Source organism: Mustela nivalis (assembly GCF_964662115.1).
Source record: "Mustela nivalis genome assembly, chromosome: 15".
NCBI lineage: Eukaryota > Metazoa > Chordata > Mammalia > Carnivora > Mustelidae > Mustela > Mustela nivalis.
The window spans coordinates 87,265,383-87,292,843 of NC_139034.1; the positions used below are offsets into that span (position 1 = coordinate 87,265,383).

General features: G+C 51.9%; 1 protein-coding gene and 1 long non-coding RNA gene across 10 annotated transcripts in view; one reads left to right on the forward strand and one right to left on the reverse strand.

Moving 5' to 3' along the window:
* Nucleotides 1-9,153: 9,153 nt before the first annotated feature.
* The window catches only part of ANKRD10 (ankyrin repeat domain 10), a 31,892-nt gene continuing 13,584 nt past the window's right edge, over nt 9,154-27,461 (reverse strand). For 2 of the 9 annotated variants that reach the window (XR_014303386.1, XM_082701093.1), the window contains 4 exons: nt 23,128-23,194; nt 22,365-22,600; nt 13,736-13,978; nt 9,154-10,697 (listed from right to left, as the gene is read on the reverse strand). Coding sequence is in view for 6 of the 9 variants with exons in the window: in XM_082701093.1 (XP_082557219.1) it covers nt 10,222-10,697; nt 13,736-13,978; nt 22,365-22,600; nt 23,128-23,194 (1,022 nt within the window). In the remaining 3 variants the exon portion in view is untranslated. Of the gene's footprint in view, nt 11,467-11,690; nt 11,914-13,735; nt 13,979-22,364; nt 22,601-23,127; nt 23,195-27,461 lie in introns of those variants that run through there. The other 7 variants (XM_082701091.1, XM_082701090.1, XM_082701089.1 and 4 more) reach the window with 5 other exon arrangements.
* LOC309848987 lies at nt 13,978-19,831 on the forward strand. The gene is made up of 2 exons (XR_014303389.1): nt 13,978-15,800; nt 15,899-19,831. It is a non-coding gene; the product is annotated as an uncharacterized lncRNA (long non-coding RNA).

Sequence of the window (27,461 nt, forward strand, 5' to 3'; positions counted from 1 at the left end):
TTAAGACTCGACTCTATACACGTTTCTCGTTAGACTGAGGAGCCTGTCACGTTTGGGGAGGAATGAGAAACTCTCAGCTTGTCTTTAAACCTTCAGCACTTGTGATCTGCCATCACCCGAGTCGCCTGATTCCGACGACAGACAGCACAGGTGCATGGTGGGTGGCTCTGGGTTCCTTGCACCTGAGAAAGGAAGACTCAGCTATCGGCCTCTTGAGGACCCGCAACCACAAAACTAGGCTTTGTTTAAAACGGCCTTTTGCAGGTGACTAAGGTCACCTCCGTGCCCCTGTCCCCAGGCCCTCCCCCGCACAAACCGTAAGCCGGTGGGCGTGCCAGAGCATACACGCTGTCTCCCTTGCGGAGAAGCTGGTTGTGAGCGTCAAGAACCTGCAGACACAAGCTACGATCTGACGACTTTACTTGCAGGATTCTATCTTCAGGAGCAGCACACATTCCAAGATAGAAATGTTTCATTATTTATGCAGAAAGATGGGGCTGTCCAGCCTCCTTCCCGGTCGCAGCAGTGGCCACGCCTACCCTCCTACTAGGGACCCGCGTCACACACCACGGCAGTAAGACGGCCTCCCGACGCGCGGCAGTTCTACTGTGCGGTGGTGCGAGCGCGATCCACATCCGTGAGAGGCCGGTCTGGTCTGAACGCAGCTCTTGGCCTGGGCTGGCAGGTTGTGGTTCGAGCCTCTCTGGTGATGCTGGGCGGCGGCCTTGCATCCACACAGCCTGTGGTCACGAGGACGAACAGCTCTGTTCTCCGCATACGAGTTTCCAGCACAGAGGTGTCCCACGCCTTACCGTCAGATAGACTTTGTGCCGACTGCCGGCTGACGTGGGCTCTGAGCACACACGGTGTGGGGCCGGTTCGGTGTGTGGAAGGCATTTGTGGCTTTCCGATCTTCCTCATCAGGATGAGATGTCCACAAACCATTAAATCATTGCCCCTGCACTGCTGTGTTCACAAGCCTGTCAGTCCATTTACCCCTCGGATTGTCCTTGGCTTACGATGCAGTTACAGCCAATTTTTTTTTTTTAAAGATTTTATTTATTCATTTGACAGAGAGAGATCACAAGTAGGCAGAGAGGCAGGCAGAGAGAGAGGAGGAAGCAGGCTCCCTGCTGAGCAGAGAGCCCGATGCGGGGCTCGATCCCAGGACCCTGAGATCATGACCTGAGCCGAAGGCAGAGGCTTTAACCCCCTAAGCCACCCAGGCACCCCCGAGCCAATGTTTTCTAACAACAAAAGTGCGGCGACCACTGTCGTTCGTGCATCTTGTATGCGCCTGTGAATGTTTCCACAGAAATCTCCCCGACGGGCCGAGGTTCAAGGTTCTGAATGTGTCAGTTGGTAATGAAGGACACTCTGTCGTCAAAGCAATGACCGTGCAGCCCCGCGCTCCCCGGAGCGAGCCCTTCCCGCACCTGTGAATACCGCGCAGCCGGACGTCTACACGGATCCAACGATTTTTAATATTGAACAAGCTCACGTGTGTGGCTGGGGGCAGGTGAAGAACACGGACCCTCCACCCCTCCCTACCTCCCAGGCACCGCATCACCATCCCCGCTTCTTACTTCCACAAAAGAGTGGGTCTTTGATGGTCTTTATCTCTGTATCTTGATTTGTCAACGTCAGACGTGAGCTCCTGACGCACAGGGACCAAGACCAGGACTTGCCTGTTCCCAGCAGTCTGCAGCCCCTCCCCCGCAGACGGCGTCTTCCCTTCTCCCAGCCACTGGCGGACACGCTGGTGCTCTCTTAGCCACCCTCCCCCGGACCCCGCTCAGCAGAGGGACTCCGGGCACCCTGCGTCGGGGATGGCAGGCAGGTGCCTGCGAGGGAGGTGACGGAGGCCTGGACCCCATGACACTGAGGAGCAGTGGTGCCCGTCCTGGGCCACCGTCTCTCAGACCTGTTTTACAGGAGAGAGAAACAAACCACTGTTTCAAGATTGATTTATTTGGGGAGCGGTGGGGCAGAGGGAGAGAGAGTCTGGCGCAGACGCCCCGCTGAGCACGGAGCACAGAGCCCGACACGGGGCTCGATCTCATGACCCTGGGATCACAACCCAGAGTCGGACACTGAGCTGACCGCGCCCCCCACCCCCGCGTCCCTGGCGCCCCCGGATCTATTTTACATCGCTCTCATTTGGCGGGTTTGGGTACACCCAAATGCGACCCTACCTGACCTGGTGCCAACGTCACTCCAAGCGGCAGACTTGGTTTCTAGACTGTTCTATGCTCTGTCTCTCCTTCCCAAGATGGCACTGTCCCTCCACGTCCCGACAAGCACCCGCAGCCTCTCCCCATCTTGCCAACGGGCCACTCTCCTTACGACTCCGGCCCGTCGTCCGCGCTCCGATCACAAGCGGGGTCCGAAGACTCAAGCGCCACGCGCATCGCGACCACCTTCTGTTTCTAGCGATGTCCGGAGAGCGGGCACCCGGCACCGCCCCGCGGCGTCCTTTCCCACGGCGCCCCAGTCCCAGGCCTTGTCGTAAGACGGTCGGAGACTTGGGTCGCACAGCTGCACACCCATGTGTCGTACTGATGCAAACAACCATATGGCCCGCGGGAAGCGCTCCTCCGTCTCGCACACTGTTGCTCTGTTACGCATTTTTGGGGGCTGACGTGTCTGGCTGAAACAAGTGACTAACTCACCCCGCTCGACGGAGGCGCTCCCTGTTCTAGTCTTGCTGGCTTGGTCGGTAACAGGATTCTGGGTGAAACACGACTTCCCTTTCAAGCCTGTGGAATAGTTCATTCCTGGGAGCGTCTGTTACCTGCGGGAAGGTGTTCCCGGCTGCCGCACGCCTCACGCTCCCCATCCTGAGGGTCAGCTCCAGGCCCACGGGGGCCACATCCTGCAAATGTTGGCAAGTTTTGCAGAACACGCTTAATTTTTTAGAAAAGTCTTGCATTTACAGTAAACTAACAACAGTACAGAGTTCCCATATAACACTTCTTTTTTAAGAAAAAGATTTTAGTATTTGACGGGGAGAGAGAGAGAGAGCACAAGCAGGGGGAGCAGCAGAGGCAGAGGGGGAAGCAGGCTCCCCGCTGTGCAGGGAGCCCGATGCGGGGCTCGATCCCAGGACCCCGAGATCATGACCTGAGCCGAAGTCAGTGGCTTAACAACTGAGTCCCCCAGTCAGCCCTCAATAGGACACTTTTATTATTAACTTCTCTCATGGTCTGTTATGACTAAGCAAGCAGTGTATGAGCACAGCATAATGAAGGTCTGTACTTTATTCTGATTTCCCTAATTTTTAGCAAAATCCTTTTCCTGTCCCATGTTACGTTACTCGTGTCACCTCATGCTTCCCGCTGGGAGTTTCTCCGACTTTGGACCACATTGACAGCCCCGTGTCCACCGACAGCCCCGCTGGGACACCCTCCTTAGCCCAGGGAGGTCTCGATGCTTCTGTGTCACCCAAACCACAAATCTAATCTCTTAGCAAGCTTGACGCATGGAGGCAAATCTGGGTAAAACAGTGCTTGCTCCGGATGAGGACAGGCTCAAACCCGCCCGTGCTCGTCCGTCCGTACCGCACGCTGCTCTGTCGGTCGCGCTGAGTGTGGCTGTCACGGGCTGCTGGTGCCGAGCCCCCACCGCATAACCACCGTCTGCAGCCGCTGACACGGCCTGTCTTCCTCTTCCTGCGGCTCCCTCGTCCGCAGCCTCAGGAGTGACGGGTGCCCTCCCTGTCCCCGGCGGAGGCCCCGAGCAGCAGCCAGGACTTCGGGTTCAGGGCCCCCTGGCCTGGGCCCTCGTGGTGCGGATGGCCCTCAGCAGGTGTCACCTCAGCAAATCCGAGTCTTGGTTCAAAGCTGCCATTCCATGAGGAACCGAACGCGGCTTGTCGTAGCCTGACGGGATGGGAGGCCCGGGGGGCGTCATGTTTCTGGAAGGCCGGCCTCCGACGCCGGCGAGAGCAACCTGGCCGGCTCCAGGGGTCAGGACTCGGCAGGAGACAGCGACAGCCCCAGTGACCTTAACGGAAGAAATTACCGCAAAGAACGCTGGCCAGGTGGGAACTGTCTAGAAGAGTGGGCAGCACCCGCGGTGCCTCCCTCCGGCTGTCACCAGCCTGGTGTGCCTTCCTTTAAGTTCCTGCTGCTGCCCCCCCGGCTCAGACGGCGAGCCTCCTGGCAGTGCGTCTGAGCCGCGTCCACTCTGCCAGCCTGACCCTCGGCCTGTCTTCCCTCCCCATGCTGGTGCCACCGCAGTCCCCCTGGCTACAGGATCTCGCCATCACTGTCCCCTCCAGGCTGCCCGCGGAGGTAGAGAAGGCAGTGGGCATGGTCGGCGGCTCGCTACCCCAACTCTCGAGAGCAGGTCTGTCGTCTGCGCCCTGCTCCCCTGCCTCCCAGCAGAGAGCCTGCGGTTCCCGCCAGGGGAGCTGTCTCGTTCTGCTGGATGCTGCTGCCACCTCCTGCCTCCCCTTCTGGAGAGCTTCAAAATGACTCAAAGAAAGCAAGTGTCACTGTTCTGTATGGAAACCTCATGTGCTGTTGGACGCAGTGTCCACGCTGTTCAGCTCACAGAACCGGCTTAGAGGATCTTGTCGGAAAAGCTGCAGCAGCAAAAGACGGGCATGAAACCACATCCTCTCTTTACTTACGTACTTTTAAAAGATTTTATTTATTTATGGGGCGCCTGGGTGGCTCAGTGGGTAAAGCCACTGCCTTCGGCTCAGGTCATGATCTCAGGTTCCTGGGACTGAGTCCCGCATCGGGCTCTCTGCTCAGCAGGGAGCCTGCTTCCTCCTCTCTCTCTGCCTGCCTCTCTGCCTGCTTGTGATCTCTCTCTGTCAAATAAATAAATAAAAAATCTTAAAAAAAATATTTTATTTATTTATTAGAGAGTGCACGAGAAAGAGCAGGGGCAGCGGAGAGGGGGAAGCACACATCCTGCTCAGCAGGCAGCCCGATGTGGGGCTCGATCCCAGGACCCTGAGATCATGACCTGAGCCGAAGGCAGACGCTTCACCGACGGAGCGCCCCCAGGCGCCCCAACCCTTGAACTTTCAAGCAAAAATGACAATTTCCAAACTCGTATCCAGCACCACGCACCATGCACTTGACACTTTCCCGCTTGAACTTTTATGACATTGTTCATGACGTTAGGATGATTTTTTTTATAAGAAAACGTTTCAACACTTGAAGATGTGCAGAACTCAAATGATGTTCTCCAAACAGTCACTGCAGGATGTGATACAGTGACATGTGGATAAGAGGCCCATGTCGCGGGCAAGATAATGCCCAGTAACCGGGTGTAAGAAATCCAGCGCCATGGCCTGATTCAACACGGCAGCTAACTCGAAAGGATTTACCAGTGTACAGGTCTGGTGTCAAACCCCCGCAGTGGACTGCAAAGGCTATTAAAATGAAAATATTCCCCCCTTCCTCAAGTACTTACCTGTACGAGGCCAGACTTTGTTTACACACGTCAACCGGAACATTCATTTAAACCTTCTTTCTCTTTGGAACGTTCTGTAGTTTTCTACAGAGGTCTTGAACATTTTCCTTTTTCAATTTGAATATACTTAACCTACAGTACTACGTTAGTTGTGGGTGTACAACAATGATTCAACAGTTCTATGCACTTCTCAGTGCTCCTCGTTAGTGTGCTCTGAACCCCCTTCCTCTGGCGTTTCGCTCCGACCGACGTCCTTCAGTTCGCATTGTACCCTCTGGATCCACCCGCGCTGCTGATCACCCTCGATGGCTGAGTTACATTTCACCGTGTGGACATCACATCTTCCTTATCCACGCATCAGTCAGCGGACCCTCAGCTTGTTTCCACGGTTTGGCCACTGTAAATAATGCTGCAATAAACACGGGGTGAATGTATCCTTTTGAGATAGCGTTTTCATTTTCTCTGGGTAAATAATGACTAGATCATACGGCGGCTCTATTTTTTTTTTTTTTTTTAAAGATTTTATTTATTTATTTGACAGAGAGAGATCACAAGTAGGCAGAGAGGCAAACAGAGAGAGAGAGAGAGAGAGAGAGAGAGGAGGAAGCAGGCTCCCTGCCGAGCAGAGAGCCCGATGCGGGACTCGATCCCAGGACCCTGAGATCATGACCTGAGCCGAAGGCAGCGGCTTAACCCACTGAGCCACCCAGGCGCCCCTCGGCGGCTCTATTTTTAATTGAGGAACTTGCGTAATGTTTTCACAGTGGCTGCACCAGTTTGCATCATACCAACACACGAGGGCCCCCCTTTCTCTACATCCTCACCAACACCTGTTCTTTCTTGTGTGTGTGTGTGTGTGTGTGTGTGTGTTTATTTTAGCCCTTCTGACAACTGTGAGAGGACACCCCACTGTAGGTCTGCTTTGCATTGCCCTGAATGATGAGCATTTTTCCATGTGTCTGTTGCCCAGCTGTACGGTTTCTTTGGAAAAAATGTCTATTTGGGTCCTCGGTCATTTTCACTGGATTACTTTCTTTTGTTTTGGGTGCTGAGTTGATGAGTTCTTTATGTATTTTGGATACTAATCCTTTATCAGTGGCAATTATCTCCTCCCATTCAGCACGCTGTCTTTGGCTTTGTGGTGGCTTCCTTCACTTTTTATTTTGATATAGTCCTAATAGTCTAATTTTGCTTTTGTTTCCCTTGCCTGAGATCTACCAAGAAAAAGGTCTCTGGCCATTGTCAAAGAAAGGACTGCCTTTGTTTTCTTCTAGGAGTTCTATGTTTTCAGGTCTCATCTACAGGACTTTAATCCATTTCGAGCTTATTTTTGTGTATGCTCTGAGAAAGGGGTCCAGTTTTCCCAACACCTTTTAAACAAAAAAAGATTTTATTATTTTAGAGAGAGAGAGATGGAGCGTGAGTGTGGGCAGGGACGGAAGGAGAAGCAGATTTCGTGCTGAGCATGGAGCCTAATGCGGGGTCCGATCCCCCAGTTAAGGCAGGTGCTTAACCAACTGCGGCACTCAGGTCAGGTGTCCCCCCAACAACAGCACTGTTTGAAGAGACGTTTTCCCACTATATATTCTTGCCTCTTCTGTTGTAGATAATAAGCGTGGGCTCCTGTGCTGGGTTCCCTATACTGTTCCATTGATCTGTGTCCATTTTTGCACCAGAACCATATTGTTTTGAAGACTGCGGCTTTGTCGCACACCTTCAAATTTGGGATTGTGATACCTTCAGCTTCGTTCTTCTTCAAGATTGCTTTGGTGATTTGAAGTCTTCTCTGGTTCCATACAAATTTTATTACTAGTTGTTCTAGTTCTGTAAAAAATGTTAGTATTTTGATAGGGACTGCATTAAATCTGCAGGTTGCTTTGGGTGGTGTGGGCACATTTGTCCTTCTGATGCACACGCGTGGAATGTCTTTCCTTTCGCTTGTGTTCTCCTCGGTTTCTTTCATCACTGCTTTATGGCTTTCAGAGCGCGGAGCTTTCTTTTCCTTGATTAAGTTTGCTCCTAGGTACTTTATTATTCTCAGTGCAACTGTAAATGGGATTATTTTCTTAATTTCTTTTTACTACTTCAATAGTGTATGGAAAGCAATGGATTTCTGCATTTAATTTTGTAACCTGCAACTTTACTGAATTCATTCATCCGTTCTAACAGTTATTGGTGGCGTGTTTAGGGTTTTCTCTATGCAGTAGCACGTCATCTGCAAACAGATTTTCTCAACCAAAACGTTTAAACCTTCTTTCTCTCTGAAATGTTTTAGTTTTCAGTGTGGAGGTTTTGAACACCGTTTAAGGTATATTCCTAAGTGTTTTATGGTTTTGATGTTACTGTCAATGGAGTTTTTAAATTTTAATTTTCCATTTGTTTGTGATTACTGTTTAAGCTATGAGCTCCTAAAAGGGTCTTCAGGCCGAAAAAGTTAAGAACCAGTAAACTCTTATAATTTAGAATGCACTTAATTTTGGTGAGACAGGCAGAGTAAAATTTCGGCTTATTCTTGGGTCAGTGTTAAAATGATATCCACACGTTTTTAAAGGACTAGAACTTTTTCTGTCAGGTCCTAAGTATGAGAAACTTCCCCAAATATATACAAAGTAGGACAAAACAGCTTCATGTGCCCAGTGTCAACATCGGCTCCTCCCGTCTCGTGTGAGCTTTGTTCCGTCCGCACTCTACCACTCCCGTGTCGTTCTGGAGCCAATTCCAGGCATGAGGGGATTTTCCTGTAACGACGTTGCTACGATCTCTGAACGTCAATGCCTCTGAGCGACAAGACAAGGAAGCTGCATCCGTCACACTGTGTACAGCTGGTGACCCTGTAGGTTCTACACAGTAGGTGGTCCCCGAGAAGCAGTCAGATTCTGTCCAACAACTCCCAAGACTTAATGAAAGGTTGATCCTTGAGCATTTTAAGAGATTCACTTAATGTTTTCCAGCAAATACTAACACAGTCTCGGAAATACATTAAGAACTAGTCCAAGCACAGGATTGCGTGGTTTCACCTCTCCTGCAGACTCAGAGCAACCTGGGTGGCTTCTCAGAGCAGTCATTTAGAAGGGCGGCAGCCGCCATCTGGGCTCATGGGTCCATTACTGATGCCTGCCGTGGGCACGGGATTGGATGGCATCAGTGCTCGACTACTGATGCCTGCTGTGGGCAGGGGGTTGGCGGGCAGTGACACAGCAAGTGTATTCACGCTTCTGTTCTCAGCCTCCAGTAATTTTTGTGACACTTCCAAAGGCTAATGCCCCCTCACTCTGGTATGTTAAATTTACAGTAATATGCATAAAGCAACCAGTGCTCTAAATAACATACAGGGCATGCCAGAAAGATTATTTTGTTGGCATTTACTAACTGTAATTTATAGTTTTAAAAGGCTTATGTTCATAAATGTCTGCTGGCCCAACGTTCAGTAAATTATGGTCATTGTCTTTTATGAAAATACGCAGGCAGGACAGTACTGCTGGCTGAGAGCGACTGACACTCCCCCAAGAGGCTCTGGGAGAAAAGGGTCCTAAGACTAGAGCATCTACATCCAGAAACCGAAAGTGGCCAGAAATTCCATGGGCAGGGTCAGAGGAGTAAAGTAAAATCTTACAAGCAAAATAAAAGGGGACACTCCACTCGTCCCTCCCTTCCTGTCCCCTGCGCGGACACCCCCACCCCCTCCTCCACCCTAGAAAGAAAGCACACCCCAGGCACGGCTCAAGTGAGAGTTTTTTATTCAATCTGTAAAGCACAGTTTAAAAACAAGATGTTAGTAACACTCTTAGGACATTGGCTTGTTCAATGGACATTTTCTCTAACTTCACCAATTTTCATTACAAAAATCAGAAAAGTAAAAATTCATTACAATATTTGCACAGTGTGACCACTAGCTGCTTAAACAAAAGCTAATTTCTATAAAACCATAAACGTAGTGCACTTTTATTAAGAGAGAGCCAAAATCCTCTCAGTAGACGGGATATACATTGTGGTATACATTTTAAAGCAGAAACCACTCCCCTCCCCCCCAAAAAAAACCAAGAAAAAAGAAAATATAAGTCAAAATAGTCAGTTATAAATATCCTGACCTGACATTTCCTACAAATAGTAATTTCTACTACATATAAAGGAAACCGTTATCTGTGGTACAAACCGTAGAGACAAAGCAAGAAATGTGGGATAAAACCACGACAGGGCCGCAGCCAACCCGGACTGCAGGTGTTTCCAGTGAAACGCGGGGCAGGGAGCTACGTTGTTGACAAAGGGGCCGCTTCCGCCCCCAAACCACCACGCGTGCCTGGAAGAGGACCCACCACACGGCAAGTTGCAAAGTTTCAATGAAAAGACTTTGAAAAAGACAAATGTTCTTTTTTCCAAGACATCTTTGTAAGGCTGTACTTTGCATAGGGAACGAGCCGTCTTCTGTCATAGAGTCTACAGGTTAGAGCAGAAGCAAGCTTTCCAAGAGGCCTGTGGACCAGGAGTCTGGAAGGACGGCATTCCACGGTGACGCGCTCAAAGGAAAACACCGAGGCTGGCAGCCGAGAGATTAGACTTGGGAAGAGGCCCGCCACCCCGCGGAGGAGACACCTGGCGCTAAGTCAGCCGTCCTCGTGCGTACAACAGGACTCACGAGGAACTTCTCAAACACAAGCGGACTTTGTCAGGAAGCTGAAGTATACAAAAATAGTACAAGTCGTGGCATTCCCTCAAGTGGGCGCCACGTGAGTATTCACGGTCGGCTACTAGGGAGGCATGGGCGCGTCCACACTGTCAGGCTGCCGGTCTCTACGAGCCGTGGTATAGGTGCATGGCCCCCAGGTCGGCACCGCCGGGCCTCTCTGCCCCCTTCACGGAGCTGGGGTGCTCTGCCAGGCTACTGAGCTCGGGGATGCTTTCAGCGGTGTCCCCAAACCCATGGTAGTGCCCGTAGTGCAGGTTCTCCTCAACGCCCCCCACCCAGGAAGGTCTGTTAGCCACGCAGCTGCTCGGGCTCCCGTTCAGGTGCAGAGAGCCGCACATCTCGGCGTTAGCGCTCATGGTCTTTTCTGGCTCCTCGGTCCCATGGACACAAAGCGGACCCTGGCTACTCGGAAAAGGCCGTCCTTGAACTATGCCACTGCTAACACCATTAGCTCCTGATAAGCTCTGGTCACTCCCGCTCTCCATCCCATTGAGCTGTGTCGTGGAGGGGAAGTCCAAATGTCCACTGATGACACATCCATGTGTCAGTGTATCCGGCGCGGGGCTACTGGTTTTCATATCTGCATTGAGAGATACACCTGTCACCAGAATTCTGAACCAGAGGGGGAGGAGGAACTAGAACAGTTGCATTGCTGCCACAACTCTAAAGGATTTACTTAGCTTTTTTTTTTTTTTTTCTTTAGAACAAACCAGTTCCTTTTCCGGAGGTAAAAAACTGCATAGGCAGATTTAAAAATAGAACCAACAGCAGCATGTTCCTGGTAAGACAAGACACATCTCTGGCTTTTGGCTGCACCGAGTGACTGAATGCGGACGCCTGAGGCGACAGCTCTGCGGCATGAAAACGACCAGCAGCCCCGGAGCGCCGCCAGCAACACCAGAATCGAAAAAGTGCTCTTGTGTCAAGACTACTTTCAGGAAGACATTTTAAAAATCACCTGCGAGACCGTCCAGCAGAACAAAGGGGAGGTCTCCCACAGGGCTAGATAAGCCCCCACCCCTCCAGCTCGGAAGGAAAGGGAGAAAGGAACGCGGCCGCCGACATGGAGGCCGGGGGGCGCCTGGGACCGGGCGAGGCAGCGCCACGCAAGCTCCGGGGACGCACCCACGGCTCAGGCCTGGCGCTCTGACACGGGAGCTCAGATCTTAGCGACCCTCGCGTCTGCGTGGCACCTGTGTGGCGGCAAGCGGCCGGCGAGGACGGGACACTAAGTGCTCTCACGCGCGCGGTCTGGGACGGGCGGCGCAGCAGCGCGAGCCCTGGCGGGGCCTTCCGAGTTCGCCAGGTGAGTGGACTCCGGCGTCCAAGCCTTCATTCATCTAATGAGGCTACGGTAAAAAAAACGCTTAGGTTGGGAAAATGTTGCTTAACCTGCATAGGGAGACATCCACCAAGAGGAGGTGTCTCAGGGGGAATGAGAGTCGACCCCAACACACCCGAGCCCAAGGGGACAGCGATCACAAGGTCCTTTTCTGTACAGGGAAACCCGGGATTCAACAGTCACGTTCACAGGAGTTCACAGAACAGTACAAAGAATGAGAATTCGGTCTTGCTTGGTAATAGGAAATTTTATCTCAATGCTCTGAGCTGTTAAAGCAAGGTATGGGATTAAACACACGAGTGGAGTCCCACGACCATTGGAACGAGGACATGTTTCCACACACAGGCCCCCGACACACAGTGTGACCCTCCCCAGAAGGGCTGACTTTCCGCCTCACCAGCCAGGTGTCTGATTTGCACTTGGACATAGGTTTCTGCGTGTCCCACAAATCTTCCTGCCAATAAAAAATCATGGCTTGTTCAATGAACAAAAACACCTTCTACACATTCCATTAATCATTTTCCCGGCAGTTTAAGTGATAATCATGCTTCATAACTGCTATAAATTCTTCAGAGGATAAGGGACTTTTTTCCCCCCCCAAATTAAAGGACAGCTCTTTTATTCAGTTAAAACTCAAGGCTAGAGAAGTAGTATTTCAAGAACTGAACATGAAGTAGAATAAAAAGAAATAAAATGAGCTAATCCCAGAGAACTTTAATCAGTGTTCCTGGGTGATGAAATTCATGAGTATGATGGCGACCTTGATGGTCACTAAGACAAATAACTGTGTCCCAGTAACAGACACGGACATGAGGTTTCCGGGGGATCCGCCCTGAGAAGGTCCAGGAGCACTGGGTCAGAGGTCGGAGTTGCCTTGACTCAGTTCTCTGTTCGAGTCCGTGCGCACGCTTCTCCTCTAGTCCCCGGGGGGTGCGAGGGCGAGCGCTGGGCGCAATGTCAACACCAAGGCTACTTGATGACCTCATGTCCTTGTGGAAAATCTAATCCAGCTGAGCACGAGAATGGCTATTCGGGACCCCGCCTGGTTGCCTCCAACACCGTCCTAGCTCCTTGCCCCTCACGCCTCTCCGGGCCCGTGCTCCCGCACACTACCCGCCTGCCCACGGCACGGCCCCCAGGAGTTCAGCCCGTTTTGTGCACGTGGGCAGACGGTGCTGTACGCGAGGTGACCGGAAGTATGGCGCCCGTCACACAGGACAAGCTGGGCTTGAAATAAAAGTGTGGCCTTTTCAACGCGACACCCACACTGGCTATTAAATTTGGCCTGAAAATGCAGGATATTAACGCCTGAAGTTTAGAGGTTACTTCTGCCTTTTAAAGCATGTAGCTATGTCATTTGTTTTGAAAAGCTTTGAGTTTTGTTACTTGTCTTTAGCCAAGGTCTTTAAATTACTAACGTATTAGAATTTTCCATAGAAAATCTACCCATTTAATGATGTGGCAAAAAGGTGATTCCACCTGTAACCCTGCAGCTTCTAGAAAGATGTACACATTTTCCTTCCATTTTTAGTCACAGAAATGGTTTTTCGTGTATGTCTGGGAAGCATAATGCATAATCTCTTACCCCAGTGAAGAATTTAGCATAGAGACATAATAAAACCTTAAACAAACCAGTATCTATTTCTACATATATTAACACAGTAAGAAAACTGCTAAGATGTTTTCATGGTCATCTAAAGAGAAAATTGGCAGAGAAAAGTATTAACTCCAAGGAAAAGTCTAGAGAGATTCTGAATGCTAAAAGAAACAGCCTGAACCACCGACCGTGCGGAGACATGAGCACCTGCAGCGCGTACGTGTCTGCAGGCCACGGCGCCCAGCGCTTGGCTGGACCGAGCTGCCCTCCCAGAAACCACAGCAGCCAGCAGAGGCGAGTGGGAGGCCCCACGCTGGCGAGCCCAGTCGCGGTCAAAACCATCTACCCGTCCTCCATGTCCACAGCAAATCATCCTTGCTGCGCACCAGGCGGAACTACTAGCAACAGATGTCTGATGTGTTCACCCAAAGGTCACATGTCAGGAAAGTAAGCATGCGAAACCTCTTTGAAATTAAACAAGGCACGTTAAGCGGAAGCGTCAAACCAAAATAGGAAGATTGCACTCAAACGTCTCATGTCTACAGAATGCACCCGACACACTCATCCTCGTATCTACAAACTCGCCCAAGATGCGCAAACTGTAGTGTACCATTCTTTAAAACGTCGGACAACAAAGTGCAGCGCTGGCGAGGACACTCAGGTCAGAAATGGTACGCACACCGGCTCCTGCAGCGGCAAGGCGTCTGCATCGCTGAGACCGTGTATACTTCTATTTCTCTGGGTCCGACAGAACCACCCTCCTGCTGTCTGCTGTCTTCGACCATGGGGCTGCTGCCGCAGCTAACAGGGAACTGTCCACTCCCACCTGTGACAGCCGTGAGCTCTCTGTCGACCAGCATTTTGTCAGCTTCATCGTCCGCGTCGCTGTTCCCCAACGGCGTGCAGGGACCCGAGCTCCGAGCTGCACAGAACACAAAGGCAATTTTAGATCCCTGCACCCGCAAGCTTTTAAGACAATGGTTTCTCCCTCCTTTTTCCCTCTAAGAGCCCTGAATGCTCCCAATCTGTGAAAACAACGGAATCTAGGGATCAGCAAGGAGCCTAGAGCACGGCCAGGAAACTTCCCAAAATGTGCAGCTCCAAGGAAAAGTCACGGGATTTCGGACACTTACTCTACCTGTACCCAGGGGCACAAATTCTCTTTCATGGCTGGTCCCTGGAGGAAATAAAGCAGTTCTACGACCCACAGAGATTTCTAAATATGTTTCTAAGTTCAGCATACTCTGTATTATGGCCCGAAATGTTCCTTCAGTTATTTTTCGTAAAAAAATAGGAAGACAGGGGCGCCTGGATGGCTTAGTGGGTTAAGCCTCTGCCTATGGCTCAGGTCATGGTCTCAGGGTCCTGGGATCGAGCCCCACATCGGGCTCTCTGCTCAGCAGGGAGCCTTTCTCCTCTCTCTCTGCCTGTCTCTCCTATTTGTGATCTCTGTCAAATAAATAAAATCTTAAAAAAAAAAAAAAAAAAGAAATACAAAGACAATTCTTGAATAACATAAAGACCATTAAAATTATCCTAAATTAAAAAAAAAAAAATTCAGGGACGCCTGGGTGGCTCAGTTGGTTGGACGGCTGCCTTCAGCTCAGGTCACGATCCCGGAGTCCCGGGATTGAGTCCGGCATCAGGCTCCCAGCTCCACGGGGAGTCTGCTTCTCCCTCTGACCTTCTCCTCGCTCATGCTCTCTCTCACTGTCTCTCTCTCTCTCAAATAAATAAAATCTTAAAAAAAAAAAAATTCACTAATCTCAGTAGTAGAAAGGAAAGTAAAAGCCAAGGTTAAATACTGTTCTGGGGGCGTGACCCCGTGCACCAAGATACAGTAACACCTTTAACGAACATTACAGTCCTAGTTCCAGATCTTTGAGGCTGAAGTTACACACATTCCTCTAAAAAGGATCATTCTCTGGATCTTGGAGGAAAACAAACATGCACATTTAATCACGTTTCTTGCAAGAATCACACTCATTGTGTGGAAATACTCCCCTGGGCACCTTCCCTGGGCGCCCCCACCCTACCGCCAGTGGCCATGTTCCCGTGATCATGTGGCTTTCTGGTCTCAGCACACACATGCTATGACAGAATCGGACCCCAGATCGTTTTCATCTACCATGGCATGAATGCAGCTCGTGAGCAAAGTCCAAAAGAACCTTTTAAAGTCAAGTAAGAATCCGCTGTAGGGTCGCATTCTAACCCCTGCAACTCCCCGGCTGTCCTGTCGTGAACACCACAGTCGAAGCCTCATTCGGCACCTTCTGTGTACTTCTGGGTCTTTAATCAGATAAATTTCTGGGTCAAAGTATATATACAATAAACAACTTTTGTGCTAAATCTTCCCAATAAACATTTAAAAACAGACATGAACTCTGCGGCTTCTGTTACTTCTGATTTGCAGGCAGGAGTCGGATTTTATAGATGTAAAAGGAGCAAGCACACCGGCTCCAGACTGCCGCTAACCCGAAGCCAAACCGCCGAGACCGGAGAATAACGTATGGTCTTCACGAAGAGGAACGCAAGCCCCGGACGACCGACGTGTGGGAGAAACAGAGCAGTGCGACCTGTGTAGCTGGTCTGCACAGGCAGGAGGCCAGGGTCACTCACAACACAGGTGCTTTTAGGCCCGAGGCATGAAGCCTGGATTTCCGGCTTGCCCACTCAAGGCTCTCCGCGTTCCTCCACGGGACCCCATCAGCGCCAGGCAAGCTGCCACCCACCCTGGGAAGCAGGTACTTTCCACACGTCCGTGGCAAACTGGCCGCCCTCACGAGGGGGCGGGGGTGGTGGTGTTCAGGACCTTCGGGGAGACCTCAGCCTGTCATTTCAGAGACTGCTGAGTCTGAGGAGCCTGCGGTCTGCGTGGGCTCGGGTCCTGCTCCTTCCTCTCCTATGCCTGGTAAGCCGTCCTGGGAGTCCAGTGGTCCACGGAGAACGGGCACACGCCAGCCCAGCAAAGCCACGGATGGACGCCCCTGCGAACGGGGAGCTGCACGGGGCTACAGCACGGCGTTCAGTGCCTGTCCTCGTAAGGTCTGCTCGTCAGGATTCAGGGGCCAGGGTTCCTGGGGACGGTGAGCCCTGAGCTAAGTGTGCCGTCTCACATGTCTGAAAAGGAAAGCAGTTTACAGAAACCCCGACAGAGGACAAATCTGAAAGTGCTTCCTGAGAGCAGAGCTACTTATCCTCTCGTCCCTTAAGCCCAGTGCTCAGAAGGGGGACCGTATCCATGAATGAAGCCCACTCTCCAGCCTGAAAAGGCACAAACACAGGAAGCAAACAAACAAACATGACTCCTGGAGCGACCCATAACAGAATCAGGAGCCTGGCCCCCTGGAAAGGCCGGCTGTGAAGAGCAGCGGCCCGGGTGGGCCTGCCACTAGGGGGCCGGAGGGGCCGCAGGCAGAGGAGTCTGGGGACATTCAAGGTCAAACGAAGAGGAGGAGCCAGGGGACAAGGCCAGTTTGCCCTGGAAATGACTCCGGGAAGGAGACCGATGCAGAGCACGGGCCGACTCCGAAACCCTGCCGCCTCGCATGTGCGCCGTCAGTGCCCACGGGGACAAAAGCGAAACCGACCGAAGGCTCTCCTACGCGTAGTCAAGAAACTTTAACAGGGGAGCATATGCTAACGCACTCAGGCTGGCTCTCCACAGACAGGCTGTCTTTGTGGAGCATCGTTGCCATGAAGCACCTGCAAGGCTTTTAAAAACTCCACGGCAGACAGTCCGGCTGTGCCCGGGCCGGGTCACTCCAGCGTCTAGGAATCGGCGGCACAGGTGCAATTTACTTTTTAAACTCCTGTTTTACGAACCGAGATTGACGCCGGCCTCTCAGAACTGTCGGAACATTGGCGCCGAGCAGACTCCTCTCTCCCACACTCATTTGCCTCGGCCAAAGGAGCCAGGGAGACGCGCCACGCTGCGTCTGAGAAAGGCAGCCTCGCACACAGAACGCGAGGCGTCTCTCCCCAAGTGGTCGGTTTGGGCGCTCTCCGGGGTTCGGAGCAGCAGCACCTTCTCGTCCCATCTCTCTACCCACCTCCACAGGAAAAAGCAAAGACCATGACACATTTCCCTAAAAAAAGTCCTTACCTCCTACTCGGCCACAGGAGGCATTTGTCGAGGACACAAGATTGCAGCACACGTTAGCCGCGGACCATCTGCGGCAGGACACTGCCTAGCAGCGGCTCAAGAAAGACCCTCCCAGCCTCCTTCCTGCAGAGGCGACTTTGCAAGCATGACTGACCATGGTCCAGATGCAGAACCGGGCACTGGTACGGCCATCTGAAGCCACGGCCAGCTCTCAGCAAGATGCTACAGCCACGTGTTTGCTTTACGCACGAGCAGTCTGAAAGCCTGGGGGGTGGTGTCCCTGGGCTTTTGGAAGGCGGGGAGTCCTGGAGGGTGCTGTCGGGAAGCGGATTCCTGAGCTGGCTCCGTACGGCCGGGAAGGGGCACGTGCAGAACAAAAACGAGTTACTATCACTTTTTAATAGTGAACTCTATGCCCAGCGTGGGGCTTGAACTCATGGCCACAAGCTCCTACTGAGCCAGCCCGGCACCCCCCAAACATGAGATTCCAACTGCCAAGGACACCTGCAAGCTTACCTAGGGCTCCTGAAGAAAGCCCACTCAGACTTATTTTAACGTTCAAGGCAGAAACATCTCTGAAAAAGAAAAATTCAATCTCTATGGTCACATCGTTGTGAGTTGCTGGTGCTCTGACTGGCTAGCAGGGTGCGAACCCCTGGGCCCAGCACGAGGGAGCTGTCGGGCACCCAAACACTGCCAAGTAGGTTTGCACGACAGACCTCGGCAAGGCTGGGCTCGTGGCACAGACTAGTGACCTCCTGTTGTGCATCTTCAGGGTGCCGGTGTGGGGGTCCCAGGTGTGGGTCAGCCCTCAAGGGGAGTTGGCCAGGAGCCTCAGGACGCTTCACACGCCTGTGGTCTCCCCACGGAACGGGGAGTCCCAACCACTGGCAAGCCCTCACGTCCCCTTTAGAGTACTTGGGAAGGAGAGTCTCCCCCGGGGGCTTCCCACCGGCCATAATCAATCAGAATGATTTCTTATCCACTTAGCACAATTTACCTGGATAACAACTTTTTAAAGAAAGGTTCTGTTTAAATCAAAGCAGGACCTGAGGCCGGAATGAAGATGGTTCTACCATGAGGCCATTTCATAGACTCTAAGCTCCCGCCACGGCCCCACAAGCAGCAGTGAGAGTTCTGGAAACACCACGGGAGGCCTTGGGGTTCTGTGAAAGGGCGCAGGAGAGAAGGTGCATGGGGTGGCAGACTCCGGCCACGGCAGCTACACTGCTCTGCGAACAGAGGAGCCTCCAGAGGCTGGAATTCGAGAGGAAACGGTGCACATCACGGAGTGCTTGGGTCTCCGGCGTCATTCAGATCACCGTTCCTGGACGCGAAGCCTTCAGGGACCCAGACAAAACAATCCTGTTATTCCAACCGCACTGTTCTTACTCTGGTCAAACACTTAAACTCTGCCCTTGAAGTCAGTTGTGGGCGTCTCTAACGTACAGGATGAAACCGGTGGGAGCCACATTTTTCACTGGGGAGGCAGAGGACCTCCTGAGACTCAGGCTCTAAGCAGGCAGACGTGCCACTCCCCTGCTCCCCCCACACGGCCACCGCCCGTCTCCGCTGTGGTCCGGGCGGATACTGAAGACCAGAGTGCACATTGTTTAATGTGAAGCTTATCCAGGGGAAGGTGTGCCGAGAAACTTCTCATTGCTGATTTTAAACAGGACCATAATGCTGTAGTTTTCCTAAAAGGTGTTTTTTAAGTTAAATACCTATACATTATGTATGAAATTCTAAGATCAGCACTATATCCTTCTGAATTAAAAACTGATTTAACGAGATCTACTACCAACACAGGCTCCTTCCTATGACAACTGTTCCCAGTCACAAAACCCTGGTCGCTGGCTCAGTCTACAGATCACGCGGCCCCTCCTTGCTCCCGGCACGGGAGCTGCAGCCAAAGCAACTCCTGATTAAAAGAAGAGGGAAGTGTCTCCCATGGACAGGACGGGCATTCTTCCCAACCAGTCTCCCTGGTATCTGGGCGGGTTTCCAAGGACCACACACACGGGTAACGGGACTGTTACTCCTGAAGGTTAACAGAAACACTAACAGAACGTTACCGAGCAGCTGTCACTGAAGGACACCTGTCATCTGACCTCAAGCCAATGGTTGATAAATGGGGGGAAAACACACCGAAACCCACGTACATACTCGTGCTTCCTTGTGCCACCTCAAATGAACAAAACCCGATCTTATGCCAAAATACTGTTAGGATCAACCGCTGAAGTGACTTTGGACTTGACTTTATGCTCGAGTTCACAGCCCCAGGGACGAGGTCCACGCTCTGACCAGGGTGGAGGGGTTGCTGGTGTGAATGCTGGGGCGGGGGCATGTCACATAGGACCCGCCCGAGGCTCAGCCCACCCCCCAGCGCAGCAGACGGTCAGGCAGCAGTGTCATTAATCCTTAAGTTCTTTTCCATCCGTAGTTTCCAAGGGAAATCACACCAATGACATTAAAACATCTGAAAACAGTTTAGTGGAAGCAGGGACAGAGGCCACTTTCTGTGGAGAAGAGTAGGGAACTTTGTCTCAGGATTCCAAAGTAAAAAAAAAAAGTTAAAAAAAATAAATTCGCAAGGCACACTTAAAAAGTTGGCTTAGCCAGAAAAACTTCTGGAAATAAGTTTTATGAACATAAAATGCACATTAAAAACAGGAGTGTGTGTGATTCTTTAGTTGCAGAAAGACTGGCCTGAATCTCACTGATAAGGTCTAAGCTAGGCCTTCACGGAGCCCAGAACTCCTGGCCCTGAAAAGCCTAACTCGTACCTGGGGAAGAATGAAGGGAGACAGAAAATTTTAAACTCTTTTAAATATGTTGACATGGGAAGTTATTCAAAAGTATTTTATATGCATGTGTTGGGTAAGGAAAAAATGCTTATTTTACTCTGGTGTGAGAGCCAAAAACTTGTTTGCAAAATGAATAATTCAGAATGAGCAAAACCTGAAGCTCAGACATTTAAATAGCAAATCAAAACGAGATGCCAGATATTAAGTGGAAATGAACTACAACAACGTATCGTGAATCGCCTACTGGAACCTGAGCCTGCGGCAGAAGTCCTTGCACAGGCAAACACAACTTCCTTCCGAAGACCCAGGCAGCTGGGGCCCAGTCATGAGACCCACGCCCCAGCCCCCACTCACGGCGAGCACGTCATGATCAAGTGAAAGCGGTCATGGCCACTCACAGCCCCCGCCCCCCGAGGGAAGAGGCGCAGGCTGCAGGCCCGTCCGTGCTCCCACAGCCATGACCAGAGACACACGCTCAGGGCTGTGGGAGACGCTGCCCGGGACCAGCACTGCCTGCGGTACGGGAGCGAGGATGGCCCGGCTCAGAGGTCTCCCGCGATGGCGGACGGATGGGACCTCCGACGGGGCGGGCAGCCCAGCCCAGCCTCGGGGCCACGTGCCTCAACGCCGGGGCCACGTGCCTCAACGCCCGGGCCCTGGCCGAGGAGCAGGAACGGGCTGCCCGGGGAGTCTCAGGGGCAAAACGTGCATCTCTCACCCTGTCGGCCAAAACAAACCCGCCTGGAGGAGGGAGATACCCCCCCCATCTACCCGCCCGCCCGATTCTTCGGATCCGTCTGCGTGGGGACACGGTCTAGGAAACGTACATTTCGGTCTCTTCAGGGCGTCAATAAGGACACGCTGGCAGATCCGACGGACCTGAGTGCGGCAAAGCCTGGTTGGAAAAACTCTTTGGCCCATGTTTGAGTCTTGTTAGAACGTCCAGGGACATCCATCTTAGCCGACTAGCAGAATCCAAGATTTCTGCTGTGAACCAGCATACGTGCACATGGACACATACCGGTCTGCTGCCCGAGGGCCCATGAGGCCAACACTTTGCGTCATTCCAAAATACGAAACCAGGCATGAAGCGGACAAGAAAGGCTATTTTAAAAAAGCAGAAGCTCTTAGAGGGCTTTTAAACTACATTAGGAAAGACTTGGCCGGAACACGTACACATCAGTGACCGTGCTGGACGACGGTTCAGGCCCCGCGAGGGCGGACACCTGCCCGTGTCGTTCGTGCTCACGCCCTTCCGGCATTCTTGGAGAGTTCTGTGACTCACAGAAGCCAGGAGTTTCTTAAACCACCACCTCAAGTTTATACATTCATTTCCACACAAAACAAGTCCGAAGTTCCCGTAGTCACTAAGTATTTAAAAGCAGTAAAACAATTTTATCAACTTTATAGTAAAAGAAATCCATTTTCATCCACTCACTGTCCGGTCAGACTGAAAACGTGCAGCCCTGGGAAGAGGACCACGTTGGCCCCGTGGGGGTGCAGGCAACGGAGGCCTTCAGCCGTCCAGGTTTCCTCCTCCTTTCCTGGCCTGGCTTTTTATTTTTTTAATCAAAGGGCACAACTTTGTCCTTATCCTCCGCTCTCTTACCCGAGCTCCTAATTTCAACGTGGTTACTTTTCACTGCCACCTCTGTGTGTCCCTGTCTGTGTCCCTTTGTTAAATACTCTTGCCCGGCCAGCGGTCTGTCCTGTAAGATCTCTTACAGACAGCTGTGCACACACACATTTTTCTCTAGGTCAAGGGGAGCTGTTTTCATCGGAGCCTGACCAGTGACTCTGCTTCACCGTGAACTCCGAAGTAACCTGGAGATAAAACGGTGGACAACACGGATAACTCACTCACAACTCACTCACCTTCCAGGCGTATCCTCGGGTCTCGCCACGACACACACCCCGTCCTGTGGGTGCGGAGACCAGCTAAGGCAAACCTCTCCCTGCCCAGATGTGAAACCGTGTTTTGCTACCAGACCAGCAATGTTATTCATAGGCTCAGGGACATTCAGAGGAAGCAAACAAAAAAAATCAGGCATGGTGGCGGATTTTTTTAATAGTTATATTTCAAACAGGTACAGGAAAAGAGCGGCAGAAGACCCTGGGTGTGCACAAAGGCACGCACGCACACACACACACACACACACACACACACACACACACTTCCATCTGAGCTGTCAACACCGCCCTCTCACCGCGCCCCTTTGGTTAAAGGGCTGATCCTCCAGGGGCCACAGGGGAGAAAACTACAGCTGCACCAGGCTCCTCCAGGCACAGGACCCTCGAGCGAAGGTCTCCTCTCGAAGGCGCTTCCAGCCATAAAAAAGAGCACAAGTTACAGGAAAGAGGAGCGTGCCCCCCTCCCATCCACCAAGGGGACTCACCTTCAGTTCGAGCCTTCTTCACTCCAAAGGGCTCTGGATCTTCCAAGCATCTCTTGCGATTGGCTCCCGCACTAGTATGATTAGGGAATTGGTTCTGATGGCCCCCGTTTATGGGGCCGTTATCATAGAAACGGCTCAGGTGACAGTTCTGCAGGTTCAAGAGAAACTGGGTGCACTCTTGGAAACCCTGGGTTTGAGCAATGTCTGCTGCTGTCAGGCCACTGGCGTTCCTCAGGCTGCGTGACACAAAAACACCGAATTACACCCCGCCGAGCGCTCACCTGTCTCTGCTCCTGCTGACCTGACTGACTAGCTCAAGGGGCGGCAAGAGGACACGGAGGTACCGCGAGCCTCCCTTACGGGGGAGCTCTGGTCCTGCTGCCGTGCTAACGGGGCTCTTGCGCACATGTGATCGCTAAGCGAGGTCGGGAGATAGGCATTTAAAAATCAACACGCTCAACTTTAAAAAAGGCATCTTCCTATTCAACTTCTCAAAATCATTTCTTAGGTCAGTCTGAAGAACCTAAATTTATGCTGACTTCAGACTTAACCTGGAACTGAATTCTACGTTATCTGCATAACTGTAATCATCCATTTCTTTAGCTCGAGTAAAATCATAACAAACAAACATGTACTGGAATTGTCCATGGCATTCGTAACGATCGGCTTCCTTAAAACAGCGCACCGACAAGCCAGATTTGACACTAGCCCGTGACACTGTAAGTGGAGGTCTGGAAGGAGGTCCTGGCGACAGAGAACTTACCACTGGGGGAGAAGCGAGAGGCCAAGTGTGTGGGTCTGATGCGGCTCTCTGGCCCGCTCCGGAAAGCCTGCGGTGGGAAGACGCCGGCATCGGGAGCATTTGAGCGGGGGATTCCTGGGGTCCCGTCCCGGGGCGGGGAAGTCCTATCACTGTTCAGAGTGCACACCGCGGCAGCTCGTGTGGCCGGCCATGCCAACAGATGAAGGCTGGCGTCCCCTACAGCAGCCAAGACACAAACTAAAGTAGGAGGTGCCGGCAGAAGGCGAAGGGAACCACCTCAATCCCACAAATATGAAAGAGCCACCTGTAAACCTCCACCAGGAAATACTAAATACTAACGGCAAGACGAGAAAAACACCCTGCCCCATGAGGTCAAGTGCGAGCCAGGGAGACAGGCCGATGGAGTGAGAGTGCGCACCAGAGCGGGGCCGGCTCCCGCGTCTGCTCGGCTGAGCGAGGCCACCGGCCTGCGGTCTCACCGAGTGATCGACGCAGCACGGCAAGGCCTGCTCCCGGCACGGACGTGAACGTGGAGTAAGGACTGCCGGCAGGGACAGACCGGGGCTCTCACCGGGAAGAGAACGAGCCTTTCCAGCCCTCATGCGCCTAATGCTGCAACTGAGAAATGAGAAACCTGTACAGTTTCAGATCACCGCGAACACATCTCTGCTCTTTAAAGCCCAAGATAAAGAAATGTATCCTACGAGTCGGAGACAGGCCGAAGCCCAAACTCGGTTTGATCAGATATAAAAAAGACAAGATCTGAGAATCACAGAAACCCAGCAAGTTTCCTACTCGAGTGCAGAACCACTGGGGCCCAGACCTGCCACTCTGATTTCGTGTCTAGGAACCCTGACGAGTATTCCACAGCGGGGTATTATTTTGATGGTGATGGAGGAGCTAACGGAAAGGCAACGCCGACATGAGGACACTGTGAACTACGTCACTTCCTCGTACATAAAGTGACCACACAGTTAGCTTCCGAAGCTGCCACGCTCCTCACACGACAACATTAAGCTAGGTGTTTAGCTGAGTGAGTTTTTTAATTTTCAGGGGCCGCCCCCAGTGCCATCGTCCAGAAAGGTCTACTCCGTCAAGAATGTGGGGGCGTCTGGGCAGCTCAGTGGGTTAAAGCCTCTGCCTTTGGCTCAGGTCCTCATCCAAGGGTCCTGGGATCCAGCCCCGCATCGGGCTCTCTGCTCAGCGGGGAGCCTGCTTCCTCCTCTCTCTCTGCCTGCCTCTCTGCCTGCTTGTGATCTCTGCCTGTCAAATAAATAAATAAAATCTTAAAAAAAAGAAGAAAGAAAAAAAGAATGTGGACAAGGTAACAGGTAGCCATATGAAAAAAAAAGTCTAATTCTTCCAAATTTTGAAAAATGAAGACCTGGAACATACGCCAAGTCTATAAAATGATCTCTTCTACACAGAGAGCCAAGTCTATAAAATGATCTCTTCTACACAGAGAGCCAAGTCTATAAAATGATCTCTTCTACACAGAGAGAGGGACTTGCTCTCCAGCATCCGAGAACACGGAGCCAGGCTGACGGAAGGGAGGACTCTCGGGCAGCCCAGAGGATGACGGGGAGCAGCTCCCACGGTCCGAAGCGGCATCCGCCGCCACGACCTCACGGAGGAAAACACAGCCGTTGGCAGCAGCTGTGGAGAATTTCCAAAACACACTCAAAGCCTTCACTTTCCATTCAGAAACAACACCAGACTGGACTCAGGTCAGAATAGCAAGCGGACTGTTTTCCCAAGAAAATACAGCCTTAAAGAAAGACAAGCACCGACTGGCGCCCACCTCCAGGGACTCTGGGGACGGCCCACGTTTGGGTGGGGGCGTGTGCCGGGACCCGCGACAGGAAGGCAAGGTCCCCCCCGACCGTCAAACACTCGCACACGTGAGTTACAGATTCAAAACTCAACAGAAGGACCGGGGCCAGCCCACACCATGTGCGCCCGCGTGCGGACGGAGCAGACAAGGAACAGTCACGGCTCAGACCGGACAGACTCTGGGCCGCACACACCTTGGCGGGACGAGAAGTCAGAGGGATCCAAAAGGGAGATCAAGACATTCTAGGAGACAAAGGAGCAGAATCTGGGACGTAAGGGGACTGTGGAACAATTAATCAGGAGCTAATAATTCTGGCACTGTCCCTACAGGATTATCAGAAACAGGGACGCATGCTATCTTCTCTCTGCTCCCAGTAAGCTACAGACTTCCAGCTACATGAGCAGACCCTTGAACAAGGAGGGGCTGGGGGGTACCGACCCCTGTGCAGCCGCAAACCCACCTGGAGCTGCTGACTCCCCAAAACTTTACCACTGAGAGCCTACTGTCGTCCAGAACATCTACTGATAAGATAGTGTTCATGAATATGTATTTTATACGTTACACGTATTATATACTATATACTTACAATGAAGTAAGCCAGAGAAAAGAAACTGTTATTAAGGAAATCACAAGGAAAATATATTTACAGTATGTACCGTATTTATAAAAACAAATCCACATATGACAGGACGTGCACAGTTCAGGCCCCCGTTGTTCAAGGGTCAACGGTGTGTTCCTTCCCTTATCACTGAGCACTGACTGCGCACGACATAGGGCTCACGCTCTTCTCCAGCCAAAGGATCTCCAAACACCAGACCCAGTCGCATACCAACAGGTCTCCCCACTTCCGGACTGTCACCCCCCCCATCGTCTACCTGACAAACGTCCGACCCCCAAATTCTTAGCGCGCACGCTAAGACACTGCCCGCACAGGAGCGCTGGGGCACGCTGATCCCAAGGCGGGTGCTCCCCCTCCAGAGGGCGACACGCCGCCGGCGCCCGCTCCCAGGACACGCCCGCTCACAACCACTCAGGTCTGTCCTTTCGGCCCCAAAGCGGCCACGGACCAGACGGAGCAACAGAGCAAGGCCAGGTCATTCGTGGACATTGACACAAGAATTTCATGTAATTTTAACTTGTCACAAAATAATCATTCTTTTGATTTTTGTTCAACCACTGAGAAGGGTACAGATCATTCTCAGTTTACGGGCCACACACACCAACAGCAGACGGGATCTGCTGAGTAACACGTGACCGGAAGACGCTCCTGCTAACCCGTCCTCTTTTTATGAAACGTGTCTGTCCATGGGTTCCTCAAAGCTCTCTTTCTAGAAATTTTATGTGCTACTCAATTCAAACAAACAACTTTTAAAAAGCTGCCAAATCGGTTAAATCGCAGAATGTTAAGTACCAAGAAAAATATCCAGAGGGAAAGTACAAGCCGCCGAGAGCACAGTTGTCCCTGCTCCACTTGTGTGTTTTCTGTTAAAAGTTCTGGTGTCGGGGCGCCTGGGTGGCTCAGTGGGTTAAGCCTCTGCCTTCGGCTCAGGTCATGATCTCAGGGTCCTGGGATCGAGCCCCGCATCGGGCTCTCTGCTCAGCAGGGAGCCTGCTTCCCCCCCTCTCTCTGCCTGCCTCTCTGCCTCCTTGTGATCTTTCTCTGTCAAATAAATTAAGAAGAAAAAAAAAAAAAAAAAAAAAAGTCCTGGTGTCTTAGGATCAGGCCACGTGATGCTCACGATGAGGGACGTGGAAATGGCTTTCACCAGCCAGACTCCCTCAAGCCACCTTTTCACAGCTCAGTAAGCAGAGGGGACTTTCAAACACGAGGACTTTTCCACATCGAGGACTAGAATAAGGAATCATTAAATGGAATCGTTCTCAAAACCTGGACTTTTTAACAAGAGAGGCTCACAGCTCTTTCAATCTGGTTTCCACATATGCTTTTCCACCTCGTTCCAGAGTGCTTCCATTCTGTTGTTGTAAGAGCTGAAACAGTGACCCTGGTGACAACGCACCATCCATTTATCAAACCAAACTTTGGTGTTCCGAGTTGAAACAGAAATGAAAACTGCGCGCCCTCCCTTACCTTCCTGCCAGTCAGGGGCTGTGGCTGCGACCTGGAAGCAGGCAGGACGGCTCTCCATCCCCGTGACGCGCTAGGTCTGGACGGTACTTTTTACTTCATTCATTTTAGAGAGAGGAAGACAGAGTGTGCGCAAGCAGGGGAGGGACAGGACAGAGAGAGAACCCCAAGCAGACCATCCCCTCCACCGCAGGCTGAGTGAGAAGCCTGTGTGGGGCCCAGGGTTCGATCTCACAACCTGAGCCGAAACCAAACCTGGCCACTCGCCCGATGGTGCCGCCCCCGCCCAGCACGTTTCTCCCTGCGGTGTGCATGGGCACGTGGGGCACGGCTGCGCCACACTCCTCTCAAGGTCAGGTGCGGGGCTGGGCTCAGTCTCAACTAGTCTACACACGCTATCCAAAGGGCACATTC